Source organism: Lepidochelys kempii, chromosome 10 (assembly GCF_965140285.1).
Source record: "Lepidochelys kempii isolate rLepKem1 chromosome 10, rLepKem1.hap1, whole genome shotgun sequence".
NCBI classification, from domain to species: domain Eukaryota; kingdom Metazoa; phylum Chordata; order Testudines; family Cheloniidae; genus Lepidochelys; species Lepidochelys kempii.
In genome coordinates this window covers 2,323,030-2,339,925 of record NC_136389.1, presented here as the reverse complement: position 1 = coordinate 2,339,925, position 16,896 = coordinate 2,323,030, and the positions used below count along the sequence as shown (strand labels likewise).

Here is a 16,896-nt window from a genome sequence, read left to right as displayed (position 1 = left end):
GTAAGTCAGAGCTCGGGGTGGAAGGGGGGAACCACTATTTACTTTGTGCTTTTGAGAGCACCTTAGGTACCGTCTTCTCTTGTGTAATTAGACCTGCACATATGGGGGCGCTTCAATACAGCAGCAAGAAAGAAACATTTGGTTATCTCACGATACAATTTATCAACGTAAACCTTTTATCTTGGCCCTTTCTCACAGGTAACTCTAAAGGTAGCTTGTCAAACTTCCGCAGGCTCTTGAAAAGTGAAGATTTTAGATTTGTTCTGCGTGCGTGCGCACGCACACACTCTCTCCTTTCTGAGTTTTTCTGTTTGTTATGATTGGGGATTGTTTAATCTGTTCAGTTTTAATTAGCTAAATTAAAAATTGTTCTACCTCCTATGACTTTTGCCATGCGAATAAATGCTGATAATTTTAACCCATTTTTAAAGGAACGCAGTCTAAACTGGGTTGGATTAGAAATGAATGTGTGATCCATTTGGTCTTGTGTTAGTATAATGTTTTTAAACAGCTTTGCAGCCATAAAGTGAGGGCTGGTGGAAGAGGGGAGATGATCTTCAACTGTCCACTTTAGAAGTACCAAAACATGTTAAAAGAAAAGGCAGGAGTCTATTGTGAGACTATACAGATGCAAGCAAAATATCAGAAAAGAACAATCTGAACAAATTATTAACACTGTTTCTTTTTTGTTGTAGGCCATTGAACAAAAAATCAAAGGTAAGTTACTTTAAAGCTATTTATATTTTGTAGTGTTTGAGTAGGTGTTTTAATTTGTGTTTGAGTTAAAAGGGGTGGGGAGGTCTGAAACATTTTGACTCAGCCTTAAAAGTTAGGGTCTGGGAAAACATAGAGTGCCAATGGTATATTTAGCAGTTTAAAAAAAAAAAACAGAAAAGGTAATGGAAAATTGTTAATAGTTTGGTATATTCCTTCACTCTTACTCGCCTTTTCTTAATTATTTATACAGCACTGTACATACAAGCAGTGTTCCACTTTATCTTCCTCTCCTTTATTTTTCTCGTCCTCTTTTCCTTTCATTTAAAAAAAAATGCCAAAAAAATTGCATCCTCCTACCAATCCAGCCGTGTTGTAGGTCATGGGATGTAGTTAATCTGTTTGAGGCAGTTCTTCCAAATGTGCTGTTAGTGCAATTGGACATCAGAGTAATAGGCACAGTAATTGCCCATCTATCATTGAAATGACACATCCAGCAGTTTCATCTTGGTGTAACGGGCTCGGATTCCCATGTCCATGAGCTCTAACTTAGCTCAAAAACAAACTGGGAGTATTGTGATTAATTTGAATATTTGTATTATATATTTTGATTCCTTTCAAGTACTTGCTATATTTTTAAGATAAAGAAAATACTTATCTACTTAACTTCCTTTTTCATTCTAATTCAGGTTGTGTTCGTTGTATATTTATGCAGGGGGCTAACATTTGCTAAATCCTTTATCTTTAGAAACACCGTTTCGTTAAATATTAAGCCTTGAGACAAATTACTAGAAATTTTTTAACAGTGAAGCGTGTTAGCTAGTCCTAATAGCTCAAGATCAGGTGGTGAATTCTGCATATAAAGGTGCTTTCTCATCCTGCTGTCTAGTGTATGCAGTAGTAATTACCTGTTACTTTAAGATGAGTTTATATCTAGTTTCCTCAATTTGCAGTGGATTAATTGAGTTGACAACTTGCACAGAAAAGCTAAATTCTGTAGCATAATAGGCTCCTAATACACTAAAGGTTGTGTGGGTAGGAAGTATTTTTTAATGATCTATTAAAAATATATGAAAACTGGTGACAGAAATCAAAGGAATAAAAGTACCTTTACGTTTCACTGCTTTGAGGCAAAAAGAACTTCTACATTGTGTGTGATGGGGGTCTTAATGCACTGTCCTTTCCATTAATTGGAGTTATGAACCTACATTAGGAGACTAACTTCCTTAAATCCTGGATCTGCAGCCATCTTGTGCATCCAGTACCATTGCCTACAGAATCTGGCTCTTAAGGCTTGATCTTGAACTCGTTAGGCAGTGGGAGTTTTGCCATTGACTTCAGTGGGTTCAGGACTGAACACTTAATGAAGATGGCAGACAGGATCGTAGGACTGGAGGGGACCTTGAGAGGTCATCTCGTCCAGTCCCCTGCACTTATGGCAGAACTAAGTACTATCTAGACCAGGGGTCTCAAACTCAATTTACCTTGGGGACCAGTGCCAGTTCTCAAATCCTCCCACCGGGCCAATAATGTCACCGAAGATGGTGTTCAGAAAGAAAACGTTTATATTGTATGATGGTATCTCTGTCCCTCTCCCACAGCCAATGGGAGCTGCGGGGGGCAGCGCTTGCAGCAAACATTGCCAGCAGCATGGCTACATGCATCTCTTCTCCGCGGGCCGCAGTGGGGAGGTTCTTGGGCTGCAGATTACCAGTGGCTGGGACTTTGAGACCCCTGATCTAGACCATCCCTGACAAGTGTTTGTCTAACCTGTTCTTAAAACTCCCCAGTGATGGAGATTCCACAACCTCCCTAGGCAATTTCTTCTGGTCCTTAACCACCCTGACAGGAAGTGTTTCCTAATGTCCAGCCTAAACCGTCCTTACTGCAATTTAAGCCCATTGCTTCTTGTCCTATCCTCAGAGATTAAGAAGAACAATTTTTCTCCCTCCTCCTTGTAACAACCTTTTATGTACTTGAAAACTGTTATGTCTCCTCTCAGTCTTCTCTTCTCTAGACTAAACAAACCCAATTTTTTCAATCTTCCCTCATAGGTCTTGTTTTCTAGATCTTTAATCATTTCTGTTGCTCTTCTCTGGACTTTCTCCAGTTTGTCCACATCTTTCCTGAAATGTGGTGCCCAGTACTGGACACAGTACTCCAGTTGAGGCCTAATCTGCGTGGAGTAGAGCGGAAGAATTACTTCTCATGACTTGTTTACAACACTCCAGCTAATACATCCCAAAATGATTTTGTTTTTTGCAACAGTGTTACACTGTCTACTCATACTTAGCTTGTGATCCACGATGACCCCCCAGATGCCTTTCTGAAGTACTCCTTCATAGGCAATCATTCCCCATATTGTATATGTGCAACTGATTTGTTCCTTCCTAAGTGGAGTATTTTTGTATTTATCCTCACTGAATTTCATCCTGTTTTCTTCACACCATTTCTCCAGTTTGTCCATATCAGTTTGAATTTTAATGCTATCCTCCAAAGCACTTGCAACCCCTCCCAGCTTGGTATCATCTGTAAACTTTATAAGTGTACTCTCTTATTATCTAAATCATTGAAAATATCGATGAGAACCAGCCCCAGAACAGATCCCTGCAGGATATGCCTTTCATATGCCTTTCCAGGTTGACTTTGAATCATTGATAACAACTCTCTGGGAACGGTTTTCCAACCAGTTATGCACCCACCTTATAGTAGCTCCATCTAGGTTGTTTGGTACACTAGCATTGACATAAAAAGTTGTATTTTGTATGCGGCTGGTTTTTAAGTTAAACATTTTACCAGCTGTTTAGGTTTAAATGTATTCAGCCATTCAATAATTCCTAAGTCCCTCAGAGGAGGACACTATGTATGTGTACAACACCTAGCCGAGAGAGTCCCTCATCTCGATTGGGACCCTGTAGGTACTCTAATATAAATAAAATGTAAAGTTTGGAAAGTGCTTTGAGATCTTTTTTCCAATTAAATGTGCTATTGAACTGTCAAACATGGTGATGGTCTACTCTAACTTACACAATAGCCTGGTATAATAGCTTTTATTGCATTTTACTTGTAATGCTATTCTAGGTAAACAAACCTCCCCATTCATCATGAATATCCCATTCAAAAGAAATCTCTCAAACCCCACTTCAGCTATGCAAAGAAAATGGCATCGTACGCTATATGCTAAACCAGTGGCTCTCAAACTTCTTCAGTAGTGCCCCCTTTCACATAGCAAGCCTCTGAGTGCGACCCCCCCCTTATAAATTAAAAACACTTTTTTATATATTTAACACCATTATGAATGCTGGAGGCAAAGTGGGGTTTGAGGTGGAGGTTGACAGCTCGTGACCACCCCCCCCATATAATAATCTCGCGACCTCCTAAGGGGTCCCGACCCCGAGTTTGAGAACCCCTATGCTAAACCAAACGTTATACAATGAGTATTTAGCTTGAATTTTGTCACAAAATACCAGCTTCCTAGACTCTTCAGCAAACAAGATGCTGTCACTGTGAATACAAATGTACGTGTGTGCAGGACAGTGCTTTGTAATGTGAAACATTTCCTTTACATATTGTATTTCAAGATACCTAGGTAATATTTCAGTGAAATAGTTTTACAAACTATGCGATTGGATTAAGGCTGATATTCCTGCTGTCACTCGTGCTGTTGAGTCTTCTAGTGCTTTGCAAAATAACAAAAGTTAGATCATCAGTTCAGATTTTTTTTCAACTTTTTCTTTAAATTTCCCTGTTTTGTGGAGGGAGTAGGCATAAAACTACTGCTTTTGTTGCAGACTAGGATAAACTCTGGATCACCACTGAAATAGAAAGTGCCTTTAAAAATAACTGGATATGGAATTGAATTCCTTTACTCATATTTCCTACCTTTGAAACTTCTCATTCATCTGTTCTCTGTGAAACAAAACTGTCCATGCTCTCAGAAGTTTTGTTTTCCACTTATATTACTGCTTTACCTTAATGGAAAACTGTTATATTAGCTTTTAAAGCTTATAAGTAGAAAAAAGAAAAAATTGAACTGAGCTATGAATACTTGCTGTTAAAACTACCTATATAAATGCCTTATAATTTACCTTTCTACGGATCTGCAGGGGTTAATGAATTGGCAAACAGTTAGATATTTTCCAGATCAGCTAGCTGAGCTTACAGCTGCGGCCATTTTTCCACAACGAAAATTCTAGCATTACATCTTACGTGTGTCAGCTTGAAAGCCAGACTTCCTCTGTTTGCCCTTCAGCATTCCAGAACTGACAACTCTTTGGGGCATGACATGCAAGGAAAGTGTATTACCGTACATTTTTAAGTGGTCAGCTTAAGCAGTAATAAGAAAAGAACACTTAAATGACAGTTTGGTGCTGCTCTTTGTGTGTTTTAGTCGTTGATTTGATCTATGTAAACTGATTTTGTTTGAGTGAAACTGTTCTCCATCTGCATTAAAGTTCAAACAGCTGCCATTTTTTTATTGGGGAGGGGGGGTTTGTCACTGGGCCCCTACTCCAGGAGGAGTTGGCAAGCAGTACTCTTGTAGCAGTAAAATGACACCATGCTTCTCCTCCATTTTCTAATGAAATCTGCAGAGTGGGAAAGCAACACAAGTTGGAAGCGTCTTTCTTTGGAATCTCTCTGTAAACTGTTGTTTCTGTCACGGTCGTGCTGACTGTAACTTCAACTTCCACTGCTTTGTGGGTTTTCAGCAGGTTTGTTTATGAAAATGTCTGTCCTTATATTATTTTGTAATTTTGCTGCTGCTTGTCAAGAAAATTAGGAGTAATACAGTGTAAGTCCATTAACAAAGTTGACTTTAGGGTGATGTAGAGCAAAATACTGATGTGCTAAACAATATTTTATCACTGTTTTTTAAGTGTTAAATTAGAGAAATAGATTATAACACATTTCTGGGATTTAAGGGGTATTGGAATTTATAATTGTCGTATTGGAGCAATAAAAGTTTAGTTAAAGTGAGATATTAGCAACAGAGCTAGTTTAATCTTCTGAGAAGTTGCTGATTATAAAATACAATTGGAAAGAATTAACAAATTGTGTGATTTCTTCCCTCTCCTCCCCCCACCGCCCGTCACTTAGTTAAGATAAATGGTTGTATAGGGCCTGAAGACGTCAATAATACATTTGATTAAGTTGAAAATAACTGAAACTTTAAGTTGCATCTTAAAGCATATTTGACTGTAGACAGTAGAGAAAACATGGCTCAAACTAAAAATGTTTTACCTGAACATTAGTTGCATTTTATTGAATTTGTCAATCTTTACACAAAGAATGAATCATTCTGTTACTGCTTTTATCTACCAAGTAAATATATTTCTTGTGTTATCTGTATGTAATTTTTGATTTGTTTAGAAAAAGTACTGTTCATACTGTAGCTATTTGGGGTTTATTTTACTAAAAGGGATCTCATTTACTAATATGCTCTATCATTTTATAGTTAACAAATGAATGAGTAACCAGGAATTAGTTCAATTAATTAAGATGTACTTACTGTGCTTTAAAGGGGCTTAAATAAGGAAAGTTAGGAATGAATGTTGCTTTGTTGCCGTTCTGCTCTGGAGTGATTTTTTTCTAACTCCAGTTCTCTTCCATTGGAATGTCGTATGTAAATGATTTGTATTTAATCTGCAAGGAATAATTCTACTGTGGAAGGAATACTAGGTGAAGTGAAAATTATCATTTTATTGAGCACCAACAAGACATTATGTGCTGTAATAAAACAGTCCTTGCACCAAGGAGTTTACAGTATAAATAGAAAGACAGTATAATTCATACAAACAATACCAGGTGACCAAAAATGGATTAAAACTAAGCAGTGCAGTTATTTATAAGTACTTTGTTGGTGGAGTAATGCTGGTAGACTGTATGGAAGTAGTGTGTTTGTTTTCATTTACTGATGTCAACAGACTTTTTTAGATCAAGCTTAAAGTACGGTTTTTTAACTTTAAAGATTAGACATTATGACCAGTTGCATCAAAAGGTATATTGATAAAATGTAGATTACTAGAAAGTTAAATAACAGAAGACTTGTGGGTGGTGAAGTGGAGTTTGGTATATGAAAGACCAACTCTTTAAATGTCTGAGTTGCATTAGTAAATGGACTAAAGTAGTATGAAGTTTTTTAAAATAACTTCTGCATAATTATAAGTAATTTATATTAATTATAATGCAGATTTACCAGTAAGAAAAATTACTGGTTTAGAAGTGCAGAGAGGAATATAGATTTTTTCCCTCTATTGCATCATAGAATATCAGAGTTGGAAGGGACCTCAGGAGGTCATCTAGTCCAACCCCCTGCTCAAAGCGGGACCAGTCCCCAATGTTTGCCCCAGATCCCTAAATGGCCCCCTCAAAGATTGAACTCACAACCCTGGGTTTAGCAGGCCAATGCTCAAACCACTGAGCTATCCCTCCCCTCCTAATCATTTTAGATTGTATTTCATTAATGTTAAGATTTAAAGAACAAAGCAAGAGGAATATGCTAGAAAGGAATAGATTGGAAATATGTTCAGAATTTTTGAAGGCATTGAATTGTACTTTTGAACATTAAATGCATTTGATCATAGGTCATTCATACACTGTTGAATGTGTGCAGGTGAAATGTCATTAAGGATCTGAATTCAGTAGCTTTCTAAAATAGGTAACAGAACTCTTACATCAGCAGAATCTAATACTGTGTTAGTCATTTTATCCAACTTACTGGTTTGTCTAATTACTTGTGAATATCTTCCCTATCCAGGCTTCTATGCATTAAATTGACTTATGTCATGGCCATTCTTCTACCTAATTCTGTCCCCCTCCATTCAGCTGTGAAATAGAGTAGAACTGGATCACTGCTGTAGCAGAGCAGTGGAAGATGGTGGTACTGTGGTGGTGTACATGTTTGTAATCACCTGAAATAGCGTATCCCTCTCTCTGCCCTGGAAACTTATACCAAGGATTTATAACGATCAGACCTCCATTGGAGAAGAAATCGCGTACATGCTCCAAATATCCCTTATATACAAAATCTTTCTTTGGGCTTTGTCATTTTTTCCGTAGACTGAAAAACTGATCACTGCAATTCTTGGCGCTAAGACAGGTGGGTGCTCCGTTAACACTTGGGTAACAGATTTGATCCCACAGGACACACATTTTTGTAAGGAGCATGGAATTGTGTGCGCCTTTCTTGAGGGATGTGTATTTTTTACCTAATCATGTTAAAAGCAACAGTCATATTCCCTATATTGGAACTTTTTTTTAAAACAAAGCTTCAGGGAGCTGGATTTTGCTTAGATTTTTCTAAGACCAGACCGTTGTATTCACTTGCATTTGTACCTGAAAGTGAATGTTGTTGTTTGATTTTCATGTTTTGTAATTTTTTTTCATTTGACCATTTTGTTCTTGCTTCTAGCACACTAGGGAATTGTTTAATGAAACACAAAAAGAAATGGTTTAGGAAATGCTGCTACAATCAAAAGCCTAGAGTATGTTAAAAGCATACTAATGTGCAGAGTTACTATTAAAGGAAGATAAACAAAACTTTATAGTAACTCAAGCTTAATTTTAATAGGACCCGAAACACCCAACAATCACACACTTAGCCGTAGGAGTGCCTTACAGTTTTAATTGTACCTTCAGGACCTGGCTATTGAGACAATAGTTGTGCAAGCATTTTTTATAATATTGTTTAAGGTTAAGCTTTTCAAAGTTAACCTTGCAGCTCCCATTAATTTCAAGGACACTTGTGGTTAAATTCTCCAGTCAGCTCTGAAAATCACAACCTAATATCCTTCTGTACGTACTTTATCAAAGAAAAAGTAAACTGAACATGTGCACAATTGTGTGTGATCATTGCTATATATAGTGGACTTGAAAAAAGTGTGTTACAGTGACAACAATAGAGTTGGTTTAAACTTTTTTAAATTGTGCGTGCTCTCTAAACGTAATTACTATAAAGCATTCCACACCTTTAGAGTATTTGTGTGCTTTAGTAGACCAGGCCCAACCAGGTACTCCATCCTGTACCTTTCTGGGTTTCATTTAATTTGTTTGTGTTTGTACTGGTGTGATGGAGCAACTAAACAGGTAGCCATGAATGCTGTAATCACCTGTTTATTCACAGTTCATGTGTGGTGTATACACCCACACACAACCTTTGCAAATTCTTTGGCCTCAATCACACCTAAAAATGGCCGTGCTGTCAAGGTTATGAAAGGTAATTCTGATTTCATTTAAGCTGAATGCTTGGCATTTCATCCGTGGAGGCAAGCAAGCAGTCATGTCAAATGGTGCATGGTATTTATGCTATCACTTTCTACTGATAATGGACTGGGTAAAGACTTTGGATGTCAGGATTGACAAGACAGGCGAGTGTTAACCACTCATTCTCTTTGTTCCTAGCCTTGCCTTGTGTTCTCTTCTATCTTGACTTCATAAAAGACATGTACACCAAGGATTTTTTAAATTTCCCACTGTAGGAAATAATGCAACCCAGATTTTTTTAAAGTTGTTTTAATTTTTTGGGAAATGTAGTTTTGCTTCAGTTGCTAAAACAGACTTGATCTGTTGAAGTGCTAATCCATCAAAAAAGTTAGGATCTTTGTAAGGAGTGGTAATAAAAGACTTGAGCTGGGATAATTTGTTATGAGTTTATAGCCAAACCTGCTATTACTAGTAATACCAATTCTAGAAAATAGTGTATGCATATGTGCATATAGCAAGGCTTATAGTGGAAACTGGGTTGCAGCTTTAACAGGAGCAAATATTGCCATTCCATAATCTATACCCTACCCAAAACATGTTTGTTTCTTTTCGAGTTTTGAAAACTATTGTACCTGTGATTAATTTTCTTCAACTTTTATCTTTTTTTTTTTTTTTCTTTTTTTTTTTTGGTGTGGGTTAGTGCCAGAACAAACAAAGACCAGTGTAAGCCAGCCTCAGCCGGTCACCTCTAACGTCACTTCCACAGCAACCAGCACTAATAATAATGCCAAGCGGGCCACAGCCAACAATCAGCAGCAGCAGACCTTGCCTCGATACCCTCCTCGTGAAGTACCACCGCGATTTCGACACCAGGAACAGAAACAGCTTTTAAAGCGAGGTCAGCAGTTACCAGTGATAGCTGCAAACCTGGGATCCACTCCTAAAGTATTAAACAGCCAATCAGGAGGCAGTGCTGTCACAAGTAAACAACCGGTGACCAACGGAGAAGTGCCGAACAGCAGCAGCAAAAAACAGTCAGGTGAGAGAGGAAGTTACTTATTTTCAGTGAGGTTAGATATTTTATTAGTAACTAGATTAGAATGATTGAATTGGTACAACACAGAATCCATTTTAGGGTAAATGAACAGAGTTCTCCAGTGTCTGTTGTTCATGTTAAGCGTTAACTTTAAAACATGGTCTCCTGTGCTCTATCTTCCTTTTAACTGAATCTCTGATCATTCCCAGCTCATCTTAGTTATTGATTAATGCAGTTTCTGTACTATACAGATGCATATCTACCTTTGAACAATATAGGTTTAAGTTTAGGTGAATATTAATATCCTTTTTCTAGATCCCCATCTTGATCAGAAAGGTCTCTTTAAAGGGAACCCCTTTACGTAAAGACTCTGCCACAAGTTTGTGCGTTAGAGCTATGTCCAATATTCAGGAATCTGAATAGCATCCTCAAAATAAGCTTCTTGTTTCAGATCCAGTGACATCACCTGGAATTTCTGGGTGAAAAAAATCAAAGCCATTATTCTGATAAGGTTTGTTTTGCTAAAGAGATTAGATTTGTTCATGTACCCCAAGTAGAGCCTTGCACAGATACAGATTTATATCCATGGATATAAATCAGCATCCGCAGAACCGCAGGGCTCTCCCGAGAACTGCAGCGGTGAAAGGAGCCGAACACGGGTGCCGCCGCTCCCAGGAGCCAGCACCCTATGCTGGCAACTTCTCCATTGTGGCTGTACTGTCCTCACCCAGCCCACTGGGCGGGCACCAGGCTCACTGGCAGCTGTCCCTCGTCGCACTCTTGTGTTCGGACGGCATGCACGCCCCCAGACAGGAGACACCGACAGCTGAATGGAAGTGAGGGGAATGGGTCTGCGGGCAGTACAGCCATGCCGGAGGAGCTGCTGGCGCAGGGTGTTGGCTCCTGGGAGCGGCAGCCCCATGTTCTGCTCCTTTCGCTGCTGCGGTTCCATTGATACCAATTTATGGATATCTGCATGGATATATGCATGTGCGGATATACATTTGTGTCCATGCAGGGCTCTAACCCCAAGTATTGTCTCTGCTGACAGAGTATCTTGGCCTCTTCCAGGATCTGCTTCTCTGGGATCTGAGAGGAGAATGACTGCTGTTCATATCAGTATTTTCTCTTTTTGCATAAACTCTTTACTCTGATCCTTCTTCGTCCTCGTTGGCTTGAGCAACCTACCCTTCAAATACTTTCACAACAGTATAATAAAGAGTTCATATGTTGGATGTATAAGGTATACATTTTTAACAGTGACAGCAGTTAACCATTGGAACATTTTACCAAGGGTCATGGTGGTTTCTCCATCACTGACAATTTTTAAATCAAAATTGAATCTTTTTCGAAAAGACCTGCCCTAGGAATTAATTTTGAGTCAGTTCTATGGTCTGTGTTGTACAGAATGTCAGACTAAATGCTCACAATGGTCCCTTCTGACCCTGGAATCTATGAATAAGTTTGCAATTTTAATGAATGAACTAGGTTATAATTTACTGATCTTTTGTTAGTAAGATAAAGGTAATGTATTCTTGACTGGAAAGAAATAACTCAATTCCAGGAATTTCCAAAGCATCTTGGTATTCCACGCTCAGCCATCATCATCTTCATAAGTGTGTGTGTTTCTTAGGCTGGTTTTTGTAGCTGCATTTAGTTTTTTGAAAGACATTTAGCATTTATGATACAACTGTTTCACCTGAGCCATCTAAACTTGGCTGTAATTTATAGTATTTCTTAAGATCACTGATGTGTGGCGCTACAGAGGATATGATGTAAAGCATTCCCGTTACAAAAAGGTGATTTTCCTTTTTAAAAGAATTCTTGAGGAAAACCTCGATACTTTGCTCCATTTTATATCCTTGAACTCATCACAGAATCTAGAAGGTAGCACTATTTAAAATGAAGGTAAACTGTTGGGTATGTTGCTGTCAAACACTATACAAATGCATATCTAAACTAAAATAGTATGGATTGTTGGATGGCTTTTTTTTAATCTGGGTAGTAATTTCTTATATTGGGGATTATACTCTTCAGTTTTGTGTTTGTAACAGAATGAGCACAGTTAACCAGGTTTTAAAAAAAACAACTAGTTTTTTACAGATAAAGTTTTTTTCCATAGGTTTATTGTCTGTTGATCTAGACTTGTGGCCTGTGATGTCAAAGAAAGATTCACGTGTAGTTTATTAAAAATTTCTCCCTCAAGGCAAACTGTTAGAAACTGGTTACATATGTTGTGAGTATTACATTCCAACACAGTCTTATACAGACTCTTATTTATTTTTCTTCTCATGTGGTTTATAGGATTCCAACCTGTGGAAAATATTTATTTACAGCTAAGTGGACACTTCTTCTCTTTCTGGCTTTGTTTATTGTAATACTGAGCACTTACTAGTATGGCTGAGTAATCTCTGAGCTAGAAGATCCTGGTTTCTTCCCCCAGTAGTGACACAGCAGTGTTGTATTAAGGGTATGAGCTGCTGCTATTCTTTGAATGAGATGTTAAATCTAGGTCCCTCCTGATTCTTTCATTGTCCAGATGGTCAATAAAAGGGCCCATGGAACTTTTCCGGAGAGGAGAGAATAATCCAGTTGTCTTGGCCATCCTTCTTCCATTTCTCAAAACAGGCTGTGTGAGCTGTTGCACTCAGACAGTCACTGCGTTACCGGATTCCTTGTCACTTTGCATTTTAGTCTCATGGAATTGTCACGTATGAGAGTCAGAATGGGTCTATAGTTAATTACCCCCATCTGTGCCACATGCCTTTTGTGTGACCTAAGGTTTCATTTCCTCATGTATGAAGTAGGGATAATGTCCAGAGGGTGGAGGTTTAATGTTCGTAAGGTGCTTTGAGATCTGTAGATGAGATGATAAAGTACAAAGAATGGATTGCAATAAACAGTGTAGCGTAGAGCATGCTTTGGAGACTACCATAGTTTGGCTGCATAAGAGCTACTTGAAGATGTCACTTGCTGCTATCATACCTGAAGAAAACTGATGCGAATAATCTGCTAATCTCCATGTTGTTTTGCTACTTCCCTCTTCTCCTTCCCCCAGCCATCAAAAAAGATCTTAGGTCCGCTCACTAGTACTAGTATCCCATTCCAGAAATTAAAGATATCAGAACATCAGGAAAGTAAAGTAATCTCTTAAAGTCCTTCGCTTTTAAAAGAACGTCTTTGTGCAGATGAGATGTTCAGCAAAGAATTCTGCACTTCACTAGGAGACGAGAGGTTAGTAAAGTCAAGAAGAATGTCCAAGCCTTGAAACCCATCCTAATGCATATATTGCTTTCATCAAGATTTGCATAAGACTCATGGAACCTTCTTCCACCAAATGCACCCTGCTTACCTCTTTCCAAAAGATACGATAATGTCCCTTTAGTACATTCAGTAGCCCAGATGGTAAGACCAAACAAGCAGGACGAGATAATATGCAAACCTGTAACCTATTTGAAAGAAGAACGAGGCACCTTAGAGACTAACAAATTTATTTGGGCATAAGCCTTTGTGGGCTAAAACCCACTTCAAATATTTTCCACTGCGTGCATCTGATGAAGTGGATTTTAGCCCACGAAAGCTTATGCCCAAATAAATTTGTTAGTCTCAAAGGTGCCACATGTACTCCTTGTTCTTTTTGCTGATACAGACTAACATGGCTACCGCTCTGAAACCTATTTGAAAGAGTGTACCATATACCCTGATGGCATGGCTCCAGCAACTGTTTAACAAGAACACCAGGGATTGGTACTGTCCTGAGGTTGTAAAGTCCTTCACACATCTACAGAAGTGAAGATATTTTCAGTCAATGGAGTGAATATCCACATCCTGCTCTAACAACTTTTACCCTGTGATGTTCTGAAAACACAAATTATGTCAATACAGAATGAGACTGTGGATGGTGAACAAAGCACCTGTGATTTAAATAGGCTTGCAAGAGATTCAGAAGAAAAATAAAAGCTGGCAACTAATTTGTGTATAATTGATGGGCTTTTTCTAATGTGTGAACAATATGAAAAACCCCTGCAAAACCATAAAAATGAGGGAATTAAGATTAGAGTTGAAAACTCTCTCCCTAACTCACCTCATTTTGTACAAGTTTTGCAAACTGATATTCACAAATTAAAATAAATAGAACTTTGTATTCTATGTGCTTGTATCCTCTCGGCATTTTAAGGTGAGGTTAGAATGGAGCTGTCAGATATCTGAATCTTGACTCTGAGTGTCTGTCAGATGCCCAACATCTAAATACATGCTTTTTGTGAGTTATTCCTAAAGCAAATTTAACCTCTTGTTTTTTAGGTTCTCTGTAAAGGCCAGGGAAGGCAGATTAACAATTTATGCTAATATTGATTTCCCTGGCCAGTGTAGACTGATCGTAAGTTTTCTGGACTGGGCATCCTTAACTAATATTTATCTGCAATAAAAGGTAGTTTATTGCCTATATTCCCTGTGGACCCACACTTCTCCATTTTGAAAATTAGTCTGTTTTGTTTAACTGTAAAGCTAGTTTGGGAAGGTCCTAATAGCTCTACAAGTAGATGTTATATTTGTACTCTGAGAACATGTGGTGAATCCTTTTTCCTCAAGTCTTCCTAATGGAGCTAACTTATGGAACACTCTTAAGGCCGAAACCAAGGGAAATGCTTTCTGAGATCTGTTTACAGCTAGCTCTTGTTTATGAGAATATATTCATGCCAGTCTAAATAGTTTTCTTTATCAAAACTTTGCCCCATTTGTAAACCATGTGAGGTAGATCTTCAGAATAAATCCTTCCTCTTTTGTTTTCTGCCATGACAACCCAGTCTTCTATCTTGACGATCTTGAAATCTTCATTAGTTTGTAATATGAACCAAAGTGATAAGCAGATAGTTACTAGACCACTAACTGCTTGCTACAGTGAGCTGTATATATGGCTATTACAAATTATTTAAACCTGTGAGGCACATTAAGAGGTACTTCCCTGGAGAGCAACGGATTAGAAGCCATCAGGATCTTGGCTCTAATCCAGGCTGAGTTACTTTGAGTCTTTGTCTGATTTTGGGTAAGTCTCCTTTTATCCTTGTGCCTTGACAATGCCACTGTAAAATTGTATTAAAACAGGAGCATGCAGAAACAATATGTGATTCAAGTTGCCCTAGGTAATTTGCTTAAAAAAAAAAAAAAAAAGAGGGGTTGGGTTTGAAAAGTTCTTAATAATCGTGGGGCTCAAATTAATTTGGGAAGCCTTCTAAATCTGAAATGTAATAGATTTCAGAGAGTAAGGAGGAAGCAAGGGGGATTTAAAAATGTAACACTGTTTGATTGCATACATTGTCAATAGCAAATGTTAATCTGTTGCTGGAGGCAGAAGCTAGCAAAAAAATGTATGTAGTGTTTAGAAGTTTGGTTTAGTCAGCCCATCCAAAACAAACTTGGCTAGGTCCTATGGTGCAATACAAATTTATAGTAAACCAAGAAGCAAAATATGAGCAGATAAAGGGCTTTCATCTGAAGAATAAATCATACTGTCCAAGGATATTGCGAGATAATTAGATTAATAGTGAGACCAGGGATGGGCAAGGGCAGTGGTTCTCAATCAGGGGTACACATGTCCCTGGGGGTATACAGAGGTCTTTCAGAGGGTACATCAACTCATCTGGATATTTGCCTGGTTTTACAACAGGCTACACAAAAAGCATTAGCGAAATCAGTACAAACTAAATTTTCATATGCCCACACAATGAGAAAGTAAGCATTTTTTCAGAATAGTGTACTGTGACACTTGTGTTTTTATGTCATCTGATTTTTATAAGCTGTAGTTTTTAAGTGAGGTGAAACTTGGAGTATGCAAGACAAATCAGACTCCTGAGTGGGGTCCAGTAGTCTGGAAAGATTAAGATCCACTGTGCTACAGGGCAGTGTTCAATTCTGTGATTCTTATAGTAGTCTCATGAGTTTAACAAGAGACCATTTTACGGTAGCTTTGTATTAATCGCAAAAACTACCTATCTAACAAGTCCAGTTAATTTTTTATAAGTCAAGAATTTTTGAAACTATTTATACTTTGGGTGTTTGTTAATTTTAAAACAACTTCAAGGTAATAGAAATCCACTGAGCAAAAATGAAATGCAAAATTATAAAGACAAAATTTTCACACATGCAGCGCTGTCTTGGCAGGATATTAGTAAAAAATTGAAGTGTTTGTCAGATACATTTGCATTTATTGCTGCTTCTACAGCTATATGAGATGGTTTATAATTTGCAGCTACTAACACTAGCTAATGAAGATGGACTGCCCTTTTGACAGGAAAAACTTCTTTTCTGAGAGAGTGTGATAATAAACTGGTTCTAAAATAATTGAATGCTTTGTGGAATAATCCCAAAGGAATACTTTAATTCAATAACAATTCTGTAATTTTTTGCTTTTTCATAGGCATGCCTCCCATTCGGGACTTGGTCAGCCATTCCCCTAACCAGTCAGGTGATGCATACCTATTTCAGTCTCATGTTTGTTGTGCACTACGTGTATGTGTATAAGAGTTACACATTTCAGTAACTACTTGCACAATTATCTATTGATTTTTTGCTTCTTGGTTGGTTGTTTTAGAAGCTTGACTGTTAATGTGTATGACTGACTTAAATGCTTACTGTTTGTTTATGCACTTATATACTATTATGTTATGAGTTCTTAATTTTATATTAAAATTCTCTGGGGCAAAATTCTGGACTACACCAGTATGTTCCAATGCACAGTTAAGTGCTGTATATGATAAATAATTGTGACCACTGATACTAAATAAATACTGTATTATATACGTCAATAAGTATCCATAGTAATATGAAATTTCAGGTTCTGATTTGTTCCTTCAGCTAGTTAAGTAACATAAAACCAAGAAATGTTTTTTCCCCTCGGTTAGCAACAGCCATATAAAACGTTCAGTTGTCTGTGGTTTTTTGGCTGC

At 37.8% G+C, this 16,896-nt stretch overlaps 1 protein-coding gene across 11 annotated transcripts in view; it reads left to right on the top strand.

The window, feature by feature from the left end:
* Positions 1-16,896, top strand: part of TNRC6A (trinucleotide repeat containing adaptor 6A) — a 79,862-nt gene that overhangs the window by 33,745 nt on the left and 29,221 nt on the right. For 6 of the 11 annotated variants that reach the window (XM_078854503.1, XM_078854499.1, XM_078854498.1 and 3 more), the window contains exons 3-7: positions 696-717; positions 5,307-5,426; positions 7,774-7,813; positions 9,617-9,955; positions 16,368-16,415. In XM_078854503.1, the coding sequence (XP_078710629.1) occupies positions 696-717; positions 5,307-5,426; positions 7,774-7,813; positions 9,617-9,955; positions 16,368-16,415 (569 nt within the window). The remainder of the gene's footprint in view (positions 1-695; positions 718-5,306; positions 5,427-7,773; positions 7,814-9,616; positions 9,956-16,367; positions 16,416-16,896) is intronic. The other 5 variants (XM_078854505.1, XM_078854504.1, XM_078854501.1 and 2 more) reach the window with 3 other exon arrangements.